This window comes from Canis lupus, chromosome 1 (assembly GCF_048164855.1).
Source record: "Canis lupus baileyi chromosome 1, mCanLup2.hap1, whole genome shotgun sequence".
In the NCBI taxonomy this organism is placed as follows: Eukaryota; Metazoa; Chordata; class Mammalia; order Carnivora; family Canidae; genus Canis; species Canis lupus.
Genome location: NC_132838.1, coordinates 113,554,067 through 113,575,217, shown reverse-complemented (window position 1 = coordinate 113,575,217; position 21,151 = coordinate 113,554,067). Strand labels below are relative to the sequence as shown.

Genomic DNA, 21,151 nt, shown 5'->3' with positions numbered 1-21,151 from the left:
GATGCACGCGCGCGAGCCTGCTCCGCTCCCCGGAGGATTCCGTTCCGGGGGCGGGGGAGCGCCCCTCCCGCCTCGGCTCCCCGCCCCAGCCCCGCCCATTGGCCCGCCGCCTGCGGGATCTGCAAGAAGGCCCCGCCCCGGCCCGGCGCCCGGCCGGCCCAGGCCCCACCCCCTGGGCCGCAGGCCCCGCCCACACGCAGATTCGGCCCCGCCCTCCCTGGTGCGGCCACCGCCCCGCCACGCCCATTGGCCAGTCCCGGGCTGAGCCAGCATGTGAGCCTCGCCGAGACCTTCCCCCAGGCCCATCCAGGCGTGGGCTCTCTTCCCCTCGGTGACCCTTGACCCCAGGTCCCCTTCTGTTCCACGTCCGTGAAAGAGTTGCTTCGGGAAGCTCTTTGCCGCCCCACATACCCAAATCTTCCAGCTAACCCCACGATTTCTCCCAGCCCAGCGGGGGCGGGCAGAAGCGGTGACGAGGCACTTTTTGCAAGGAAGGGGAGGGGGAACGAGGAGACCCCGGCGTCCTAGCGCGCGAGCGTTTCGGCTTTGGGGGCGGGAGCACCAGGCTGGGACCGGGGCGCGGTTCTGGCCGCCACCGCACCCCCGCTCCCACTCAGTCCTGTGGGTTTGGCAAAGCAGCTGGCAGGGGCATTACGGCCCATTAGCAAAGGCGAGGTTGCTGGGAGCCGAGGGGAGGGAGCGCGGAGCCTGGGGGGGGGGGTGGGCAGGCCTTCTCAGCTGCCACAGCCACGGCCCTCCGAGCAGGTGGTCAGCACGTGCGGGAGGGGCGGGAGGGTGGGAGGGAAAGGGTAGAAGGAGGTTCCCGGCAACAGATGGCCCAGGCTGGGCTGGGGCTTTCAGACCAGAGGATGGGAGGGGGCTGGCCATCTGCACCTGGAGGCAGGCTGAGAGCTCCTCCCCCCACCCCCCACCCCCACCAGCGCAGAGAAAAGAGCCGGGAAGGGGAGGGCCGCTTTTATTCCGTCTGAAGTTTCAAGCACCCTCCCTACCCCCTCCCCGACACACAGAAGGGATGGAGCCACGGAGAACTGCGAGAACGCAGCTGGCGGAGGGCTGAGGGCAGCAAAGGTGAGGGCTGCCTCCACCAACCACCGTCCCTCCCCTTTCATTGGCCAGATCCCTGGGAGACCTGAGGCAGAGGTGAGGGGCCTACATCTAGATGAGTCTGGATCTGCACATCAGCGGGCAGGGGACCTAAGGCTCTTCATGTTGGCAAAAATAAGTTAATCCCTGGCGCAGAGTTCCTGGATGCCCACTTTGGAGTGTGAAGAGCAAGATATGGGAGTTCCCTAGCCTGAGGGTTCCCCAGCCCCCAGGAAGGGAGCTAGGGCAAGACTGGGAAGCCCAAGTGTGTGGTCCCCGACCTGCAGGAGAATGGAAAGAAGGCATCCCAGCAGGGGATGGCCGGCTTTGGGGCCGGAATCCGGGGATGGAGGTGGTCTAAGGGGTCTGATCAGATGTCTCTTTTGGTCCGGAGGCTGCAGGCAGTGGCTATGCCTGGCGACTGGCCCAGTAGTGGTGGTAGGTGTCCTGGAAGAGGTCCCGGCAGGCGATGTGGGCACGGAGGCGGGCACAGGCCAGGAAAGCCCCTGCCAGCTTGCGGTGCAGGGCATAGGTCTCCTCCGGTGGTGGGCGCAGCCGATGCTGCAGCAGCACGGGGATGAGGCCCTGCACTCGGCGGGCAGTGTCACCTGCCCCAAAGTCATAGGGGCCCTGGGTGGCAAAGGGCTCCCCCAGGATCATCACTGCCTCCACGTGGGCATCCGAGAATGCCTATGGACAGGACAGAGCAAGAGGCACGCGGTATGGAGGTACAGCCCTCCACTTAACCCAGAGGGACCGTCGTTTCTCTCATACTCTCAAGTATAAACACAAGCCCCCTGCTCCCTGAGGAGTAATAAGCAACCTCCACTTTCTTCAGAGCCCCTAGACCTCCCCAAAATGTCCCTTTATTTCCTTTCAGAGCCTCCAGTGGACAAATAACCCTCTCTCTAGAACTAACAGCCTCCACTTCCCCACCCCCAGTACCCACTAGGAGTCCCCCACTCCCTCCCTCTAGAGTAGATAAATGGGGCCCATTTCCCCAGGGTCTCTCAGTAGCCAAGCAGTCTCCACTCCTCCCCAGTCCTCGGAGCCCCCCAGTAAAAATAAGCAGCCCCGCCAAGCCCTGCAGTGTTTCCAACCTTGGTTTCAAAGCCTGTGAGGAATTTAAGGTCTCGGGATTTCTTCAGGACCCGGTCTCTGTCTCCATTGGCTGCTGCCATCACCACCTGGGGAAATGGGTGTTTGACAGAGGTCAAAGGCTAAGGGAGTAGGGTTCAAGGAGGGGTCTTGAAAACTGGCCTGGCCCTTGCTACATTCTCTTCTACTTAGGCCCTCTCCCCTAAAAGCCTCTCCCTCCCCACCTTGCCCCTGTCTATATCTCCCTCAGGACTGTTCCAGAGCCTGGGGTATGGAGGGGAGGTAAGAGGGTGGTCTGGGGTTCTGCCCACCTGGCCTAGAATGTAGAGCCTGCCTAGAAACCAGCACAGTGAAACAGCCAGAGGAAAATAAATGTCAAGTGCTATTTGTGGGTGGTCCAAACACTCAACTGTACAAGGATGTGACCCTGGCCCGGAACTGCATCTGAGGTTGCCACTGTGCATCTCTGTAAATGCCTGGTGGACATCTGTCTCCTACACTGGGCTTGGAGCCCCAAGACAGCAGGGATCCCCACTGGCTTTAGTCCCAGCTGGACTTGTGGCACAGGGTCTGGCATTCAGGAGACCCTTGGTGAACCTGTTTGGCAAATCAGCTGTGGAGCGACGCCCCTCTCCAACCACGGGTGCATTTAGTGAGAGCAGGAATCAGGTTGAGGGCAGATAGAATCAGAGGCAGCCTCCTGGGGCTCTGTCCCAGCTCTGCCACTTGCGGGCTGAGAGATTCTGGGTAAGGTGCTTTGCCTTGAGCCGCCTCTTTGCTTATCTGTGAAGCAGGGGTGGTGAGAGTCTCTTGCTTTTGGATGGCTGTAGGGAGGCAGGAGGAGCTATCTGCCTGCATGTAGGGAGAGCCATAACCATGATGAGCTACCATTATTAGGAGATGGATGGGAAGATCCCTGCTTCACAGGAAAGTAAAAAGGCTGAGTGAGTGGGGAATGGCAAACGAGAAGTGAAAACCTTAACCACTTTCTTCGGAGGAAGGGGAATACGGGATTCAATCTGGCAGTTCTAGTCTGTCTCGGCTCCCCCTGCCCGAGCCTGTCTGGCCATCTGTCAGGCCTGCGGTCCTCAGGGACTGGTGTGATGGGGCTTTTTTAAACTGGAAAAGGCTGGGGAGCCCAGAGGACAGCCATGCCAAATAGGCCTGGGGAGGGAGGGACACACAAAATGCTCCAGCTACCCAGAGACTGGGGCCCTGGCTTTGTGCCTCAAGTGGCCTGGAGGGAGGGCCCAAGGAGCCTGTGCGGATGTGTGTGTGTGGGTAGAGGGGCTGCCAGCTCCTCTTTCCTGTCTCTATGTCAGGGGTGGTCCCACCATCCCCCAGTCCCCAAGTCAGAGCCCTGAGCTTTGTCTTCTCTTCTCTTCTCTGGGCTCCCAGCCCCCAGTCTCAAAGGCTACTTGCTATCCTGAGAGTTGTCTAACTCTCTGTCCCACCCGTGGGTCTTCACAGCACCTGGAGAAAGTACAAAGCACAAAGCATGGCTTTTCAGACTCAGAGTGATTTGGCTGCTGGGTCCTGCCCCAACCCTCACCTGCTGGCCCAGTCAGAAATGAATTTCCTTTTGGTCCTCTAGGACCGACTACTCAGTGTGGTCCCTGTACCAGTAGCTTTGGCATCACCTTGGAGTGTGTTAGAAACGCAGCATCTTATGCCGGATTCCAGACCACATTTAGTAGGACCATGCCGGTAGTGGGGGTGGTAGGTGTCTCATAGACACTAAAGTTTGAGAAGCGCTGCCCTACTGGGACTATCCCTTTTCTCTTCTTGGCCTTTGTATGTTTATCAGTCTGGAATACCCACCTTGCCTCTTCCTAATTGGTCTCCTCATCCCTTGGGTCTCAACTATACCTCTTCCTCTAGGAAGCTCTCCCTGACCCCCTAGGCTGGCTCAGGCTCCACCTCTGGGCTTCCACAGTCTGCTGTGCTTCCCTGATCCAGCCCTGACCACTCTGGGTCCTTACAGTCTATCCCCGTCCTGGTCTGTAAGATCTGTAAAGGCAGAGACTGGGTTGCGTTGCTCACTGGGTTGGTACTGCCCAGAACAGGGCTGGGCACAGAGGGGTGTCAGAGAATTCTGGAAGTGATGAGTAAATGAGTAGAAGACCCAGGTCAAATAGCCAGACTCAATAAATTAATGCGATGCCTTAGGCAGGTGGGTGGGAAGGATGGGTAACAGACGTTCCTGAGGGGAGAGCTGCCCCCCAGGGAGCAGTTGGCCAGGGAGGTATGTGAGTGTAAGGCCAAACACCAAGGCCCAGGGCAGCCTGGGGTGTGGGGAGGTGGCAGGATGGCCACTCTGGGCCATCAGGGCCCCGTGAGAGTTTGGGAGCATGGCTTCTGGACCTAAGCTCCCTGAGTCTGGATCCTAGGTCTGCTGTGACCTAGGGCAAATGACTGAACTTATCTGAGCTCCAGTAACTTCATCTGTAAAATGGCACCAAAGATGTTCCTAACCTGGGGCACCTGGGTGGCTCAGTTGGTGAAGCATCTGCCTTCAGCTCAGGTCATGATCTCGGGGTCCTGGGATTGGGCCCCAAGTCGGGCTCCCTGCTCAGTGGGGAGTCTGCTTCTCCCTCTGCCCCTCCTTCCCTTCCACTCGTGTCTCTCTCAAATAAATAAATAAATAAATAAATAAATAAATGAATGAATGAATGAATGAATGAATAAATAAATAAATAAATAAATAAATAAATAAATAAATAAATTTAAATGCTTAAAAATGGTCCTGGCCCCACAGAGTTGCTCTATAGTTTAGCTCAGTTACCACATGGATAGCACCTAGAGGAGTACCTGACATCATATTGAGAGCTTTTGTTTTTTAATTTTTTTTTAAAGATTTTATTTATTTATTCATGAGAGACACAGAGAGAGAGGCAGAGACACAGGCAGAGGGAAGAGAAGCAGGCTCCATGCAGGAGCCTGATGTGGGACTCCATCCCGGAATCCCGGGATCACCTCCTGAGCCAAAGGCAGATGCTCAACCGCTGAGCTACCCAGGTGTCCCGAGAGCTTTGCATTTATTAGCTATTACTATTACTATTATTTATGATCTCTTGCTTCCAGATACTATATTTCCCCTTCTCACCCTCACCTCAGTATCAGGGTTGAGGCCCTTCAAAAACCCCAGGGTTGGAAGGACTCACCTCGATGTAATGGTCTGTGAATTCGGTCCCAAATTCCCGGCTTGCACCAAAGTCCAACAGGGTCACCTGGGACGAAGGATGGTGAAAGGGATGCTGGTAGTCCACCAACAGTCCCCACTGTCTGAGGTGAGGATGCCCGGTCCATCCCTACACCCTACCCCTCTTGACAGAGTCCCTGCCTGGCTGCCTGCCTGGGTTCCTGGCTTCCGGTCTCCACACTTCCCATCCACCCCCACATGAAACTAAAGGGACCTGACTTTTATATGTTTGGCCCTAATTATTTTTATAATAGCATGTTCTAGGCATAGAAAACATCTAAAGGATAATAAAAAATATGTGGAAAAGTAAAACGAACACTCACAAATCCCACCACCCAGCTTAATTTTAAATATGACCAATCCGAGTGGAGCCTCCCGCAGACCCCGGCCTGATCCGACCTCCCCAATGTCCCCATCCTCTCTTCCAGGGTCATCACTCTCCTGAGATTGTCAATACTCAGGTATTATTTCCCGAAATTCCCATGTGTGCATTTCTACATTTTCTACATACGTGTGCACCTGGGAACAACAAATAGTAATACTCTGTGTGTTTTAAAACTTCACATAAATGATATTTATGTTATCCTATGGCTTGTCTTTTGTGCTTGACATGGTTTTGCAATTAATTCCCATTGCTCTGCGCAGCCCTCGCTCATTCATGTTTTCACTGCTGTGTAAGGACTTCATCGTGTGAATACACCACAGTGTGTTTATCTGGCCGATGGACACTGGTTGTTTGCTATTTAAAACAGTACCCAATGGGCAGGTGTTTAAGAGTTTCTCTAGGGCAGTGGAGTTCACACTATTGATCACAAACCGCAGTAAGAAATACAGATTGAACTGGGTGCCAGTGCCCAGCCACACACAAATATAAGGTCAAACAAAAGCGTCCCGAAATAATGTGGATCTCTCCCATCTGTGACACACTGATATCTTCTATTTTATGGCTTTAAAACAAAAAATGCCATTGAGACCCAATAAATTGATGTCAGGACTCCTATAATCACCCCCCTCACCCTGAGTTAGAAAAATACTTCCTAGTGATGTGAGCCCAGCAGGGACACAGGCTATCTATGTACTTGGCACGGAGGGGGTGGCAAGAGGCTGAGGCTGGAGACTCAGTGAGACCACATTGCGCTCAGCAGAGGACTCAGACCTGCTCCTGAGGTGCATGGGGAGCTGTGGAAGGGACAGCTTGGCCAGATTTGTGTTTTCAAAAGATTCTTCTGGGGACGGAATGGGTATAGACCTCTTTGGAGAGCCACCTGGCAGCCAGGCTCACTGAGTCTTTCTTACCCCAGGCCTTTGGCCACCCTGTGCCCTCTGCCGGGGACATTCTTCCCTGCTCTTCAGGTAGCTGACCCCTTCTCATCTTTCTGGTTTCAACTTTAATGGCACTTTCTTCCAGAAGTCTTCCTTGACTTCACCTATCCTGTGCTGAGTCAGGCATGTTTCCTGGGTCCCCACAGCCTGCCTATGTCCCCCCTCCCCATCACTGCCCACTCTGGCCTATGCTTGCCCGCCATGGTACTATAACTACTTGGTCATCACCATCTGGTCATGGGTCCCTCTCCTGGACTGGGAACTCTGAGAAGGTGAGGATCAGGGTTGTCCTGGCATTACTGTCAAGGGGCAGCAGATGCTTGGTGTGTTAAATCAATGCAGAGTGCGGCAGTGATGACTAACTGCCTTCCAAAAATTGTGCCGCTAGGGTACCCATTTCCCAGCAGATTCCATTTTCCAGCATCCCTTGCATCTAGACAGGCCTTGTGACCAGTTCTTATCAATGAAACAGTACAGAATGATGTGTCACTTCTAGCCAAAGCAATTAGACAGGGTGCTACCCTCTTGACCTCTCTTCCCCCTTTCACTGGAAGAAGAACCGTGCAAGACCTAGGGGATGATGCAATCACAGAAGGGAAGGATCCTGGGTCCCTGAGTCACATGTAGAGGACAGCCACTCTAGCCTGTTATGTGGGTTATAACTACTACTGTGTTGAACTACTGAATTATGGGGAACTTATCTGTTAAAGCATCCTATGTACCACGATACACATCACAAGGAACCAACCTGGTGGCTGGAGGCATCATACAGGAAGTTGGCCCAGTTGGGGTCTGTCTGCATGAATCGGAACTCAAACAGCTCCCGCAGACACAGCCTCAGGAGCTGGAAGCAGATCTGGAGTGGGGAGGAGTAACAGACATCTCAGAGTCATCTGCCCCTATAGAGCTCTCTCTGGCTTGGAGAGGGACTGTGGGTCTATCCACCCTACTAGACCTGCCCTCCCATCCTGAGACCCCATACCTGGTTCCGGATGTCCTGGCTCAAGCCTTGGCACTGGTCCAGGGGGACCCCTCCAGCCAGCTCCATGCCCAGCACCCGCGTTGTGCACAGCTCCTTAATCACAGCAGGCACCCGGAAGAAGGGGTCATTTGCCAACAACTGCCTGGGGCAAAAGGGGTGGGACTTCATGCGTCAGGCCTCAGTGGCCCACTCAAGGCCTCCTCCTCTTCCTTTGAGAAGTACTCTGAAAAGTCTAGGTCTTGCCTTCCCTCCTTGTGCATGTCTGTCCCAAGCGATGGTCAATATCTAGCCAGACTGACATTAATTCAGACATTTCAATCATTCATCAAATATCTCCTTAGAACCTACTCTGTGCCCACCCCTAAGGTGGGTGCTACTGGAGCCCCAGTTACCACTTCCCTACCGGAAACATTTCTATGACTTCCGGTTGCCCCCAGGATAGAGCTCAATGTATTAAGCCTGATGAGCATTACTTTTTCATCAATTAATTATGTAATCCATCCAAAAAAAGAGTGGCCGATATACAAATCTCCAAGTCCATAGTGATACTCCTTGGCTACTCCTTGGCGTCATTACTCTGAACACTGTTAATACTGACTCCTTGGGGGCAGCCCGGGTGGCTCAGTGTTTAGCACCGCCTTCAACCCAGGGCCGGATCCTGGAGACCCGAGATCGAGTCCCGCATCGGGCTCCCTGCATGGGGCCTGCTTCTCCCTCTGCCTGTGTCTGTGTCTCTGCCTCTGTGTGTGTGTGTCTCATTAATAAATAAATAAAATCTTTAAAAAAAATACTGATTCCTTGGTGTCTATCTCTGTGCTAGATGATGCTGGGTGACAGAGCAGTGGATGAGCTCTGGGCCTGCATCCCCTAGACACAGAGACCATATTCTAACAAATATACAAATGGACCAATAATAGATTGAGTGAAGTGTGTCAATATGAGATTTGGGAGGCAAAGAATATGAGCAAGACCCATGGTTGGGAGCTGTGGGATGGCTGGGGGGGCCAGGGGGCAGGGAGATGTGCAGGGCCTGGGGAACGATAGGAGTTTTATTCTAAGGGCACTGGGAAATCCTGGAAGGGGCTTCCATACCCCACACAGGAGTGCCCTGGCCCAGCCCACTTCATACCCTTCAGGGTCCCACTTGGGGGCGTATATTTTTGTCCTTGTTTATAAAATCTCTGATATTTGAACCGCTCCGCCTGGGCCAGGCTCTGTGCCAAGCATTTAATCGACACAATCCCCTTTTTTCCCTCACTCCCATATAAGAAGGATGCTCTCCCGAGTGAAGATTCAGGCCACCCAGCCAACTGAGGGCTGACCTGGGACTGGATCCCACATCTGAGTCCAGGGCTCATGCCCTGAACCACTGCTTTCTACTGCCCCTTCTCTCATTCTGCATCTACAGACCTTGGGTCCGTACACCCGTGGGCCATGCTGTGGAGGGTCTCACTGGGTGTAATTAACTGCTGCATGTCACGATGCTTCTAAGATACAAACACATTGTTCTCTATAGCTGAGTCCTGCATTTTCGCTGCTGTATCATAGTCTGCTGTGAATATACGGTAATTTATTTATCTATGTTGCTGGATGAATTTGATAGATTTGGGTTGTGTCCAGTTTGGGGTGATTGCTGCTCCGAGCATTCTGGAAAAGGCTGATGTATATACCAGCCTAAGTGTCCCTAGAACATTTGTTTGCAAGGAGGGCGGTTATGAGGTTTTATGTGAATACTGGGCCTTGATGAGGCCAGACTGTTCTCCAAAATGCTTATCTCAATGTCTCCTCCTGCCCAGTGTATAAGGGATGACCTGGAGCCCCGTTCTTTCCCCCTCATGACACTGTCACGCTGCTTATGCTTTGTCCATCCAACAGTGGGGGTACCTCACTGCATAATTAAGTACCTGCTGACAAATCCATCTCCCCCACCAGACCATGGTGGTTGTGCATCCCATTTAACATATGAGAAAACTGACAGAGAGGAAGTGATGGGCCCAAGCTCACGGAGGACACGGAAGATAACTCACGTCAGGAGTAAACAGAGGGATGGATGAGCAAATGAAGAGAAAAAGTTTGCCAGCCCCAGCCCAGGCCTTCAGCTGCCAGGCCTTCAACTTCCCCTTCCTCCTGGGAGCGACGCAAGGGATCCTGGGGGAGCCTGCAGAGGGCTCAGCTCACCTGAAGTTCTGGGCACAAGCTGCCTCACGACGGTAGTCACACTCCCAAGCCAGCTCCTGCTGTAAGGCCTGCAGGCTCTGCTCAGCAAACAGGCCTGAGGGGGCAGCTGCATCAGCCAGGGGAGGCCAAGCCTGTCCCCATAGGACAGCCACCCCCCAGGCTTCCACTCAGCGATGTCTTCTCTTGCTAATCAGGTCTCTCCCTGTCTGTCTGTCACAGGTCCTCACACCTCTGCTCTTTTGTAGGTCTTTTACTACATTGTCCATCCAAACGCACCTCCCCTCTGTCCTTCATATAGCTACAGCCTCTCCGGAAGTCTCTCTCCGGGGGTCTCCTTCTCAGGCACACATGCCAGTCCCCAGGCATCTCATTCATGGTCACACACACCATCTCTCACACTGTTCTCACGGCCTCAAAATCTTACTTCCAGACCTAACACATGCACACACACGTGCACACACACACACACACACACACACACACACACGGGGTCCCGCTTACCCCCACCTCCTGCTTCTGTGGCTCTTTTCCAGACCTCCAATCCCTCTCTGAGCACCCTGTGTGTCTGTTTCTGAACTTCAGGGTGGGCTTCTGTCCCTGGGACTGTTAGATCTCTAAGTTTGTCTTTTTCTGACCCATTCAAACTCTGGGCTCTCCCTGCCATAGCACCCCTGCTTTCTGTCTCAGACTCATGGACTTACACACTCGCCCACACTCATACATATGGGCATTCCCCACCCCGAGCTGGCCTCTCTCCCTCCATCCAGCCCCACTTTCTCCTTTTGGGGCATCCCTCCCACAGCCAAGGGTAGACCGGCACCTCACCCTCTGGCAGGGCCACGCTCATCCTGAGCACTGCCAGCAGGTTCTGGATATCACTCTGGATGCTCTGGGCCACACCTGGGTACTACGAGCAGGAAGGGACAGGGGGTACAAGTCACTTGGCTGGGATAGCAGGGTGCCCACTCCTACCCCTGCCCTGCCTCCCCGCTCACCTGGATCTTCACGGCCACCTCCGTCCCATCCCTCAGCGTGCCCTGGTGCACCTGCCCGATCGAGGCAGCAGCAAAGGGCACCTCCTCCAAAGAGGCCACCTTGGCCCGCCAGTCCCTGCCGAGCTCCTCTTCGAGAACTTTCTGGGGACAGTGGTTGAAATGATCATTACTGGAATTACGGGCAGCTGAGTTCACTACCTGTGCTGAGTGCTTCATCACATGCTGAGCTCTGGGCTAAGCTCCTGGCTACTATTCAACTTTACAGATGAGGAGACTGAGGCTCTGCCAGAAGTTTCTTGGCCAAGGCGACAAGCCAGGCGCCAGTGGATTGGGAGGCCTGGCCTAAGCCTGTACTCCCAAGGCGATGTGGGCTATTGTGGGGATTGCTATTATGTATATTTGAGACTGATATAATCCTTTGTTATACTCCTAGATTATATTATCAACTCGAAGTGAATGTGATAAAGAAGAACTAAAATGTACAGAGGGCTTCCTGTGGGCCGGGACCTGTCCAGAGTGGCTTGGAGAGAGGCACTAATGACCCAGGGACACATGGCAAGTGAGCAGAGCAGAGATCAGAAGGAAGGTAGGCAGGCAGGCAGCTGGATCCGGATTCCACACCCTTACCTAGTAATTAGAAGTTACTAATTGCCAGGTGCTGTGCCAACCTATTTCCATATACAGTCTCCTTTAATTAAAAAACTAGTACTGAGGTGCCAGGGTGGCTCAGTCAGTTGGGTGTCTGACTCTTGATTTCAGCTCAGGTCATGATCTCGGGGTCCTAAGATGGAGCCCCTTATCAGGCTCCATGCTTAGCATGGAGTATGCTTGAGATTTTCTCTCCTCTGGTCCTGCCCCACTCCCCACGCTCACATGCACGCTCTCTTTCTCAAGTAAATAAATCTTAAAAAACAAAAACAAAAAAAAACCCAACTAGTACTAATAATATCAAGAACTTGCATGTCACTCATGGTGTGTCAGGGGCCCTTTCTAAGTGCTTTACATACACTAATTTATGCAATCCTATGATGTGGGTGTTACTATCACCATGGCCATTTCACAGGTGAGGTAACTGAGGCACAGAGAGGTCTGAGATCACACAGGCAGTACCTGGCAGAGCTAGGATTTGAACTGATAAAGTCTGGCCCCTATCCATTGTACTTCCCTGCCTCTTTAGTAGCCATGACAGGGCCCAGAGCCTGCCAGGAGCTGGACTTAGCACTGTGCACCATTCTCTCATGTAATCCTCTCAACAATCCTCTGAAATATGTGCCTTAGTGATCCCCATTTTACAGATGGGAAAACTGAGGCTCAGAGTCAGACAGGGGGATCAGGCAGGTGGAGCACGCCTCCCTCACCAGTCTTCCTTGGCCAGGCACTCACCAGCATCTGCCAGCGGGGCATGAAGTCGGCGCTCTGGCGGACCCGCTCAAAGATGCGTTGTAGCTGAGGGCTGATGAAGCTGTTGTCTTGGGAGACAGGGGGACAAGGGAAGTAGTGAGGGAGGAGGCGAGGTGGGGTCCCTGTGGGAGTATCTGTGGGTGGGTGGGTGGGGTGGGGAAGAAGTAAGGTCGAGGGTCAGGAGTTGAGGGTCATGCTGTACCCTGGATGCTGAGCATTTGGCCAACTTTGAGGGCGGCCCCCCGAACTGTACACAAGGTCTGCACAATCCGCTCGGCATTGGCCTCTGACAGGAAAGGGCTGGAGCCTGGCCGGGAGCTGCTCTCTGGGGTGGAGAGAATAATCATAAGTATTATGATCACACAAAAAATCATGATAGCACCACTGCATAATGGCTAAGATGAAACAGACAATACTAAGTGTTGACAAGGATGTAGAGCAGCCTAATACCCATATTGCCGATGAGAGTCATGGCACAAGCCCTTTGGGAAGCTTCCAGAAGGCACACACCTACAGCCAATGTAATTTCTCTCCTAGGTATATATGGCATATGGGTGTCCACTGACAGTTATTCCAAGACGGTTCACAGCAGCACTATTCATAACTATCCCCAAATGGAAATAACCCAAATGACTGTCAAGAGAATGAACAAAGGGATGATAGACAGTGACTCCTACAGCATTGACTGAACAACCTACATCCATGCACAGCAACATGGAGGCATCCCTCAAACAGAATGTTGAGCAAAAGCAGCCAGACATGCATGAGACTATGCTGTCTGGTTACATTGGTGTAAGGGGGAAAAACAGTCAAAACTGATCTTGGGGGTCTGAAGCCAAGATAATGGTTTCCCTTGGTGGGATGAGTAGCCAAAACAGGGCAGATCAGAGCTTCTGGAGAATGAGGCCAGTCTTTCTCAAACTGTGGTTCTGGGAACACTGAGGGTCCCTTGAGACCCTTCAGGAGGCTCTGTGAGATCAAAATTATTTTCATGATAATATTAATGTTATTTGCCCCCTTTTTACTCTCATTCTCCCATAAATGTCTAGTGGAGTTTTCCAGAAACTCCATGACCTCTGATGATGCCATTGCTTTGATGGCTGATGGAATCACCTGTGTGTATATCCTTGTGTTTTAAAAATTTGTTTTCGGGATGCCTGGGTGGCTCAGCCATTGAGCGTCTGCCTTTGGCTCAGGGTGATTCTGGTCTAGTCCAGTTCCCTGCAGGGAGCCTGCCTCTCTCTGTGTGTCTCATGAATAAATAAATAAATAGGGATCCCTGGGTGGCTCAGCAGTTTAGCACCTGCCTTTGGACCAGGGCTTGATCCTGGAGTCCCAGAATCGAGTCCTGCATCAGGCTCCCTGTATGGAGCCTGCTTCTTCTCCCTCTGCCTGTGTCTCTGCTTCTCTCATTCTGTGTCTCTCATGAATAAATAAATTAAAAAGTAAAATAAATAAGATAAATAAAATCTTTAAAAAAATAAAAAATAGAAATTTGTTTCTACTGAAATTAATACATTACAGTATATGTTAACTAACTGAATTTAAATAACATCTTGAAACATTAAAAATATTCTATTTGGGATCCCTGGTGGCTCAGCGGTTTAGCGTCTGCCTTTGGCCCAGGGCCCAATCCTAGAGACCTGGGATCAAGTTCCACGTCGGGTTCCCTGCATGGAGCCTGCTTCTCCCTCTGCCTGTGTCTCTACCTCTCTCTCTATATATGTCTATCATGAATAAATAAATAAAATCTTTAAAAAATAAAAATAAGGGATCCCTGGGTGGCGCAGCGGTTTGGCGCCTGCCTTTGGCCCAGAGCACGATCCTGGAGACCCGGGATCGAATCCCACGTCGGGCTCCCGGTGCATGGAGCCTGCTTCTCCCTCTGCCTGTGTCTATGCCTCTCTCTCTCTCTCTCTCTGTGTGACTATCATAAATAAATAAATTAATTTAAAAAAATAATAAAATAAAAATAAAAATAAAATAAAAATAAAATAAAAATATTCTATTTTAATCTCTAATGCAGTAAATATCCATAAATATAACCACAAAATATAGTCCATAAACAGGTTCTTTGGGGTCCTTATTCTATTTTTTATTGAGATAGAATTCACAAATCGTGTAACTCACCCATTTAAGGTAAATAATTCAAGTTGTACAACTATCACCACAAGCAATTTTGGAACATTTTCACAGCCCAAAAAGAAACCCCATACCTATTAGCAGTCATCCCCCATTTCTCCCAACCACCTCAACCCGAGGCCCCAGAAATTACTGATCTGTGGTATCTATGCATTTACTTATTCTGGACATTCATATGAATGGAATCATACAATATGTGACTTGCTGCGTATGGCTTCTTTCACTTAGGATAGTTTTCAAGATTCATCCACACTGTAGCATGGATCAGTACTTCATTCCCTTTTATAGATGGATAATATCCCATCAGGTGAATATAACATATTTTGTTTATCCATTCCTAAGTTGTAAGGGTGTGCAGGGATCCGGAGACTGAAAAGTTTGAGAACTGCTGTCTTAAGGTTTCTTTTTTTTTTTTTTTTTAAGATTTAATTTATTTATTCATGAGAGACAGAGAGAGAGGCAGAGACATAGGAAGAGGGAAGAGAAGCAGGCTCCATGCAAAGAGCCGGATGCGGGACTCGATCCCAGGACTCCGGGATCATGCCCTGAGCCAAAGGCAGACGCTCAACCACTGAGCCACCCAGGAGTCCCAAGATTTTATTTATTTATTCCTGAGAGACACACAGAGAGAAGCAGAGATATAGATAGAAGGAGAAGCAGGCTCCTCACAGGGAGCCTGATGCAGGACTCGATCCCGGATCCTGGGATCACGCCCTGAGCCAAAGGCAGATGCTCAACTGCTAAGCCACCCAGGCGTCCCTGTCTTAGGGTTTCTTGATCGGGGTACACAGATGTATCTACTTTGTGAAAATGGACCAAGCTATACGTTTAGGATATGTGTATAGCTCCGTATACAAATTATATGCTTATTCAATATAGCATTTATTAAGCTTTTATTTATTTGATAAAATATTTATTGAGCTCTTTGGGGTGCCTGGGTCGTTCAGTTGGTTAAGCCTCTGCTCAGCTCATGATCCTGGGGTTTGGGATTGAGTCCTGCATCAGGCTCCCTGCTCATCCCTGCTCCCTGCCTGCTTCTCCCTTTGCCCCTCCCCCCTGTTTGTGCTCTCTCTTACTTGCACTCTCTCTCAAATAAATAAATAAAATCTTTAAAAAAATTTTTATTAGCTCTTTATCTAGCTAGGGCTCACTCTATGCCAGGCAGAGTTCCAAGTGTCTCTGTGGATTCTCTGGCTGAATCCCCACAATTAGCCCAGAAGGAAGAACTACCAGTGCCTCAATTTTCAAGGTGAGGAAGAAAGACATTCAGAGAGGTCCAGTACCTGGCCCTGGGTCACACAGCACAGAAGTGGCAGAGCTGGAGCTGGGTATAGACCCAGTTTGGCTTTACCTAAAGCCTAATCCTCCACTTAAACCCACCTTTTAATTTAATTTTTTCTTTTGTAAAAACTTGTAGGAACTCAAACTCTAATTGTTTTTCTCACACTATAGGCTTCTGCCCATCATGACCCTGCTGGCAGCTTCATGAAGACACTGAGAAGTGGGTACTTTTTTTTTTTTTAAGATTTTATTTATTCATGAGAAATAAAGAGAGAGAGAGACAGAGACAGAGACAGGCAGAGGGAGAAGCAAGCTCCCGTGGGGACCTCGATGCGGAACTCAATCCCAGGACCCCAGGATCACGCCCTCAGCCAAAGGCAGACGCTCAACTACTGTGCCACCCAGGCACCCAGAGAGGTGGGTACATTATCAGCCATTTTCTTCAGGAGAAAACTGGGCTCAGAGAGATGAAGTCACTTGCCTCAGGTCACACAGCAAGGCCAGGATCTGAACCCAGGCAGTGTGGATCACTCACCTGCTGGTAGACGTCCTCCTGGCAGGGACTTCTTGGCCACCTCAGTCAGCACTCCCAGCCCCAAGCCCACAGCCAGTCCTGCAGAGTAAGACAAGAAAGAGCCTGGGTGCCTGCCTGCCCACCCCTGGGCCTTGTCCCCCGACCCCGTGTGCTCTCAGTTTCTCCCTAAGCAACCTGACCACCAGCTCTCTGTCGGCAACTCTCTGCTTATCTCTTATCAGTCTCTTACTCTCTCTCTGCTTGGGGCTCCCTTGGAGGTACAGCTACCTCTTTCTCCATCATTCTGTCCACGTCTGTCTCCCGGGCTGACGGATCTCACCCCTGGCTGCACATCTGAGTCCTCTGGGGGACTTTGGTCAATATGAGGCCCAGGCCCCTCCACTGAAGTTCTCCCTAAATGTGACCTGAGATGAGCCTTGGAATTCATGTATGTATTTTAAGCATCCCAGATGATTTTAGCATGCAGCCAAGGGTAAGTAGGCCCTGAAATGACCCTCCTGGGTCTCTCTGTGTTCCTATTACTTCCATTTCTCTGTCTACAGTTCATCTTCTTCAGGCCCACCTCTCCTCATATAAGTTGGTTTTTCTGTCTCTCCCCCTCCCCCTCCCTCCACCTGGCACAGCTGTTCAGGCTTCTCTGTGTCCCTCCTTTTGATGTTATCTCTCTGGCTTTGCTTTCCTCTGCCTCCTCTTTCTCCTTGTCCCTAAAGACACCTTGAGTTTCTCTGCCTTTTTTTTTTAAGATTTTATTTATTCATGAGAGACACAAAGAGAAAGGCAGAGACATAGGCAGAGGGAGAAGCAGGTTCCCTGCTAGGAGCCTGATGCAGGACTCAATCCCAGGACTCAGGGATCATGCCCTAAGTTGAAGGCAGATGTTCAACAACCGAGCCACCCAGGGGTCCCCTCTCTGCCTCTTTCACCATCACCATCTCTGTAAATCATTGTAGCTGGCCTTTTCTGAGCGCTTGCTATTGCTTGGATCCATTCCTGGGGTCTTATATGCATTAACTCATTTTATCCTCACAGAAAAGGAAATCTTAAGGCTCAGAAAAGTTAGGTAACGTGTCCAGAGTCACGAAGTGAGAATGCCGCAGAATCATCCCTTGAACCCTGAGCAGTCTGGTATCAAAACTCTAACCAGTGCATTTAACTCCCTCTTTATACTGTCAACCAGTACATTTAAAATTTGAACCATGATCCATACTAAAGACATATGCCATTAAATAAGAATGTCCTTTACTTGGGACACCTGGGTGGCTCAATGCTTGAGTCTCTGCCTTCAGCTCAGCGTGTGATCCAGGGCCAGGGATCGAGCCTCGAATCGGGCTCCCTGCGAGGAGACTCCTCCCTCTGCCTATGTCTCTGCCCCTGTCTCTGTGTCTCTCATGAATAAATGAATGAAATCTTAAAAAAAAAAAAAAAAAGAATTTCCTTTACATGTGCACCTATATTTTCCATTCTTCTTCTTCTTCTTTTTTTTTTTAAGAGTTTTTTAATTTGAGGGGCGCCTGGGTGGCTCAGTTGGTTAAGCGTTTGCCTTCAGCTCAGGTCATGATCCCAGGGTCCTAGGATGGAGTCCTGCATCCATTGGGCCCCATGCTCAGTGGGGAGCCTGCTTCTCCCTCTCCCTCTGCCTGCTGCCCTCCTGCTTGTGCATACTCTTTCTCTGTCAAATAAATAAAATCTTAACAAAAAAAAAAAAATTAAAAAAAAAATCCCAGAGTCCCTCAGATCATGACCTGAGCCGAAGTTGCTTAACCAACAGCCACCCAGGCATCCACCATTCTATTCTTTTTAATGCTGGTTCCAACCCACTAAACTATTTCATGCAGACTGTGACCTGAAGTTTGAATAATCCTGCTGCATAATTTAAGGTCAAGTAACTGGTTCCCTTCACCTCCATTTCCTCATATATAGAGTGGAAATTAACACTCATTAATTCAGTGCAGAGATATCAAGTATACATGGGGCCTTGTACATGCCAAACACTCAATAAATGTTTCCTTCCTCTCTTTCTCTTTGCTTTGTAGGCCTCTGCTTTCCTTCTCTTTCCATCTCTCACTACTCCCCCTGTCTCTGATTCACCCTCTCCCCCCTTGCTTTATTCTGTAAATGTGGCCTCCTCTGATCTAGGTCACAATTTTCCACAGTCACACCTACCCCCAAAGTTGGCCAAGCGGCTGATACGGGAAGCGGGCACCTTGCGTTCTCGAGAGCGGTCGCTCAGCTGGGAAATGGGGAGAAGGTCTGAGGCTGGAAAGGTAAGCATAGTGCCCAGGGAGTCCAAGCAACCTGCCCCGATACCCTTCCCCAAGCTTGGGAGATCAGCTGCCTTGACGGGGTGCTGCGGGGTGGGTGGGAGCCAATGATACCTGGGGCCGGGATGTCTTCCTGACCCGGGCCTCCCGTATCCTGCGAATGTCCTCCTCACCCAGGCCTCTACCAGGCCCATCCTTATGAAGCATTTGGGCCCGCGAACCCCCATATGGCCCCTGCAAGAAAAGTGGATATCGGTAAGGAGTGGAGGACATAGGATCCCTGGCCCTTTGGGGCCCCTCCCCGTCACTTTAAGGCCTAACACCTCCCTCAGCCTCCTCCCCTAGGAGACCGCTCCCCCTCTTACCCACCAGTGGGGCCCAGGCCCCAGGGCCCCACAAGGCAGACCAACAGTCCGGCCCAGCTGTCCACAGGTCCCCCTCAGTAAGCCCCCCACCTCCAGCCACATCGCCTGTGGGAGAACGGGAGGGATTACTCGAGTAGGAGTTGGCACTGACCTCCCTGCTTTGCCCTTGTCTCCGCTAAGCCCTCACATTCCTCCGCGTCCACTCTAAGATTCCCACCCACCAAAGACTTCCTTTCCTGCTACTAGTTCCCCCAGTTTCTCCTGGTTTCCTCTCCGGTTGCTAGGAACCCATAGCTCTTCCTGCGCACCTCCCAAAACCCACTTTCCCCTTGTCCCACTCCCCGCCGTTGCTAGGGTCCTCCCCCGTTGCTAGACACCCACAGATTCTCCGGGGCTACCTCTCCACTCCTCGGGGCCCCCCTCGTTGCTAGGCACCGCCTTCCTCTCTGTTGCTAGGCACCCACAATTCCTCCCCCCCACCTCGCCCGTTACTGGGCACCTCCCCCCGTTGCTAAGCACCCACTGTTCCCGGGATCCGGGTCCGCTACTAGCGGGAGCCTCCAGCGCTTCCGGGAGTGTCTGCACGCCCGCCCCCTCCGGTCAGCTAGCCAATGGCGGAGCAGCAGCTCACTCCCGGGCGCGTAGCACGCTCCGCTGTGCGTCGGGGGCGGGGCTGGGGGCGGGGCCTACGGGGGCGTTGGGGCCTGCTGGGATTGTTGGGGCGCACACGTGCCCTTTTATGCCCCTCCGCGCACTTGAGTGCCGCGTGCGTGGCAGACCTTTCTTTCCCCCACGCTTTTTTGCAAACGCCCCATACAACCTCCGCATCTCTTCCCTGCACGAACATCTTGCCGGCCTGCTTTCTTATTTTGACCCCCTCAGCGGACTGGACGCCTCTCCTTTGAACCCACATCTCCCCAGCAAACGCTTCCCTTGCACTGGGAGCCCCTCCACTTTGCACATCCACCCGCTGTTTCAGGCACCCACACCCTGGCACCCAGCTTCTTCTCTTGCACATATAAACCCTTTGCTTTGCTTGCCAACTGTCTCCCTCTCATACTCTCAACCCCCCCCCCCCATATAAACTCCCTCTTGCTCAGCCCCTTGCACACTGGCCTCCTGTTCTCTCATACACCCTGCTCTTTCTCCACTCCCCGCCCACCTGCGGGATAGTGTGAGTGGGAGCCCTCTGTTTCCTGTAGGCCTGACATTTCCCAGAACACGCTCAGCCAAGATTCCCAGTGCTGAGTCAGGAGCCCTGGCATCCCAGAAAACCAGCTCCCAGTCCATCTGGGTGTGTGTTTGGGGGGCGGGGGGTGGGGGGGTGGGGAGGCAGGCCGGCTTATAGCCCGCTCCCCCCACAACAGGCTGACTCACCCCTCCTCACAGTCTGGAATAGAAGCAGCTGGCTGGGGCATCTCTCCCACCGCTGGGAGAAGGAGGGATGTGACGCTTTCGTCGCAGAAATCCCCCCGCCCACTGTCTAACTCCTTTTGTTGGAAATCAGACCTCCCCGTCTCCGTCCCCGTGCTATGACCTCAGAAGAGCCCCAACTCTTTCTGCACTTTATCTTCCCAGCCTGTGTGATTTATTAGGGGGCTCTCGCTATGATTTCTTACTGGTCTGTGAAGAGATGACTCATTTTAGAGCCCTGGGCCTGTGCGCAATGCCCTACCCCCAGATGACTCAATTTCAAGACAAAACACCCCCTGTCACCCTCCAGAGTAAAGGTGTGACTCAGGAGCTGGGTGACAGCTCACCCTTGGGGGCAAAAATATATAAAAAACACCTATGACGATAATTAACCCTACAGGACTGTGGCTGATAGTGCCAAGCCCAATGCCACATGCTGCACCTTTCTGAGGTCATACCAAAGGCTACAAGCAAGGCTAGAGACTGGAAGATTTCTGAGCCTCAGTGTACTATCTGTAAAATGGAGCTGTGGCATCCTATCTTGCTCAGTGCTAATGAAAGAAAGAGATGTAGTGAAACAGTGTCTGTAATGAGCTCAGCACAGGACCTGGTACAGGACAAGAGCTCTATACATGAGAGAATTTTTTTTTTCTCATGAGAGAAATTTCTTATGGAAAAGTCACACTTTCCAAATTTCCTGTTAAGCACTTATTTCTAAGCATTTTTAAAAATATATTTTATTTATTTATTCATGAGAGAGAGAGAGAGGCAGAGACATAGGCAGAGGGAGGAGAAGCAGGCTCCATGCAGGGATCCCCATGTGGGACTTGATCCCGGGACTCTGGGATCATGTCCTGAGCCGAAAGCAGAC

The 21,151-nt window shown here is 51.7% G+C and overlaps 1 protein-coding gene across 5 annotated transcripts; it reads right to left on the bottom strand.

Annotated features, from left to right (window-relative positions):
* Positions 1-959: 959 nt before the first annotated feature.
* Positions 960-19,528, bottom strand: COQ8B (coenzyme Q8B). 5 transcript variants are annotated; one of them, XM_072777253.1, is made up of 15 exons: positions 19,391-19,528; positions 18,868-18,972; positions 18,617-18,736; positions 18,405-18,471; positions 16,242-16,319; positions 12,486-12,608; positions 12,266-12,351; positions 10,883-11,023; positions 10,713-10,794; positions 9,888-9,981; positions 7,710-7,851; positions 7,476-7,583; positions 5,367-5,432; positions 2,205-2,291; positions 960-1,794 (listed from the first exon to the last, which is right to left on the bottom strand). In XM_072777253.1, exons 2-15 carry the CDS (start codon positions 18,967-18,969, stop codon positions 1,513-1,515), a joined length of 1,578 nt encoding a protein of 525 aa, XP_072633354.1. In that variant the 5' UTR covers positions 18,970-18,972; positions 19,391-19,528; the 3' UTR covers positions 960-1,512. The 5 variants fall into 5 exon arrangements, with proteins under 5 accessions (XP_072633354.1, XP_072633364.1, XP_072633371.1 ...); XM_072777263.1 differs by having other exon boundaries at positions 19,387-19,437; XM_072777270.1 differs by lacking the exon at positions 19,391-19,528 and adding an exon at positions 19,266-19,284.
* Positions 19,529-21,151: the final 1,623 nt, after the last annotated feature.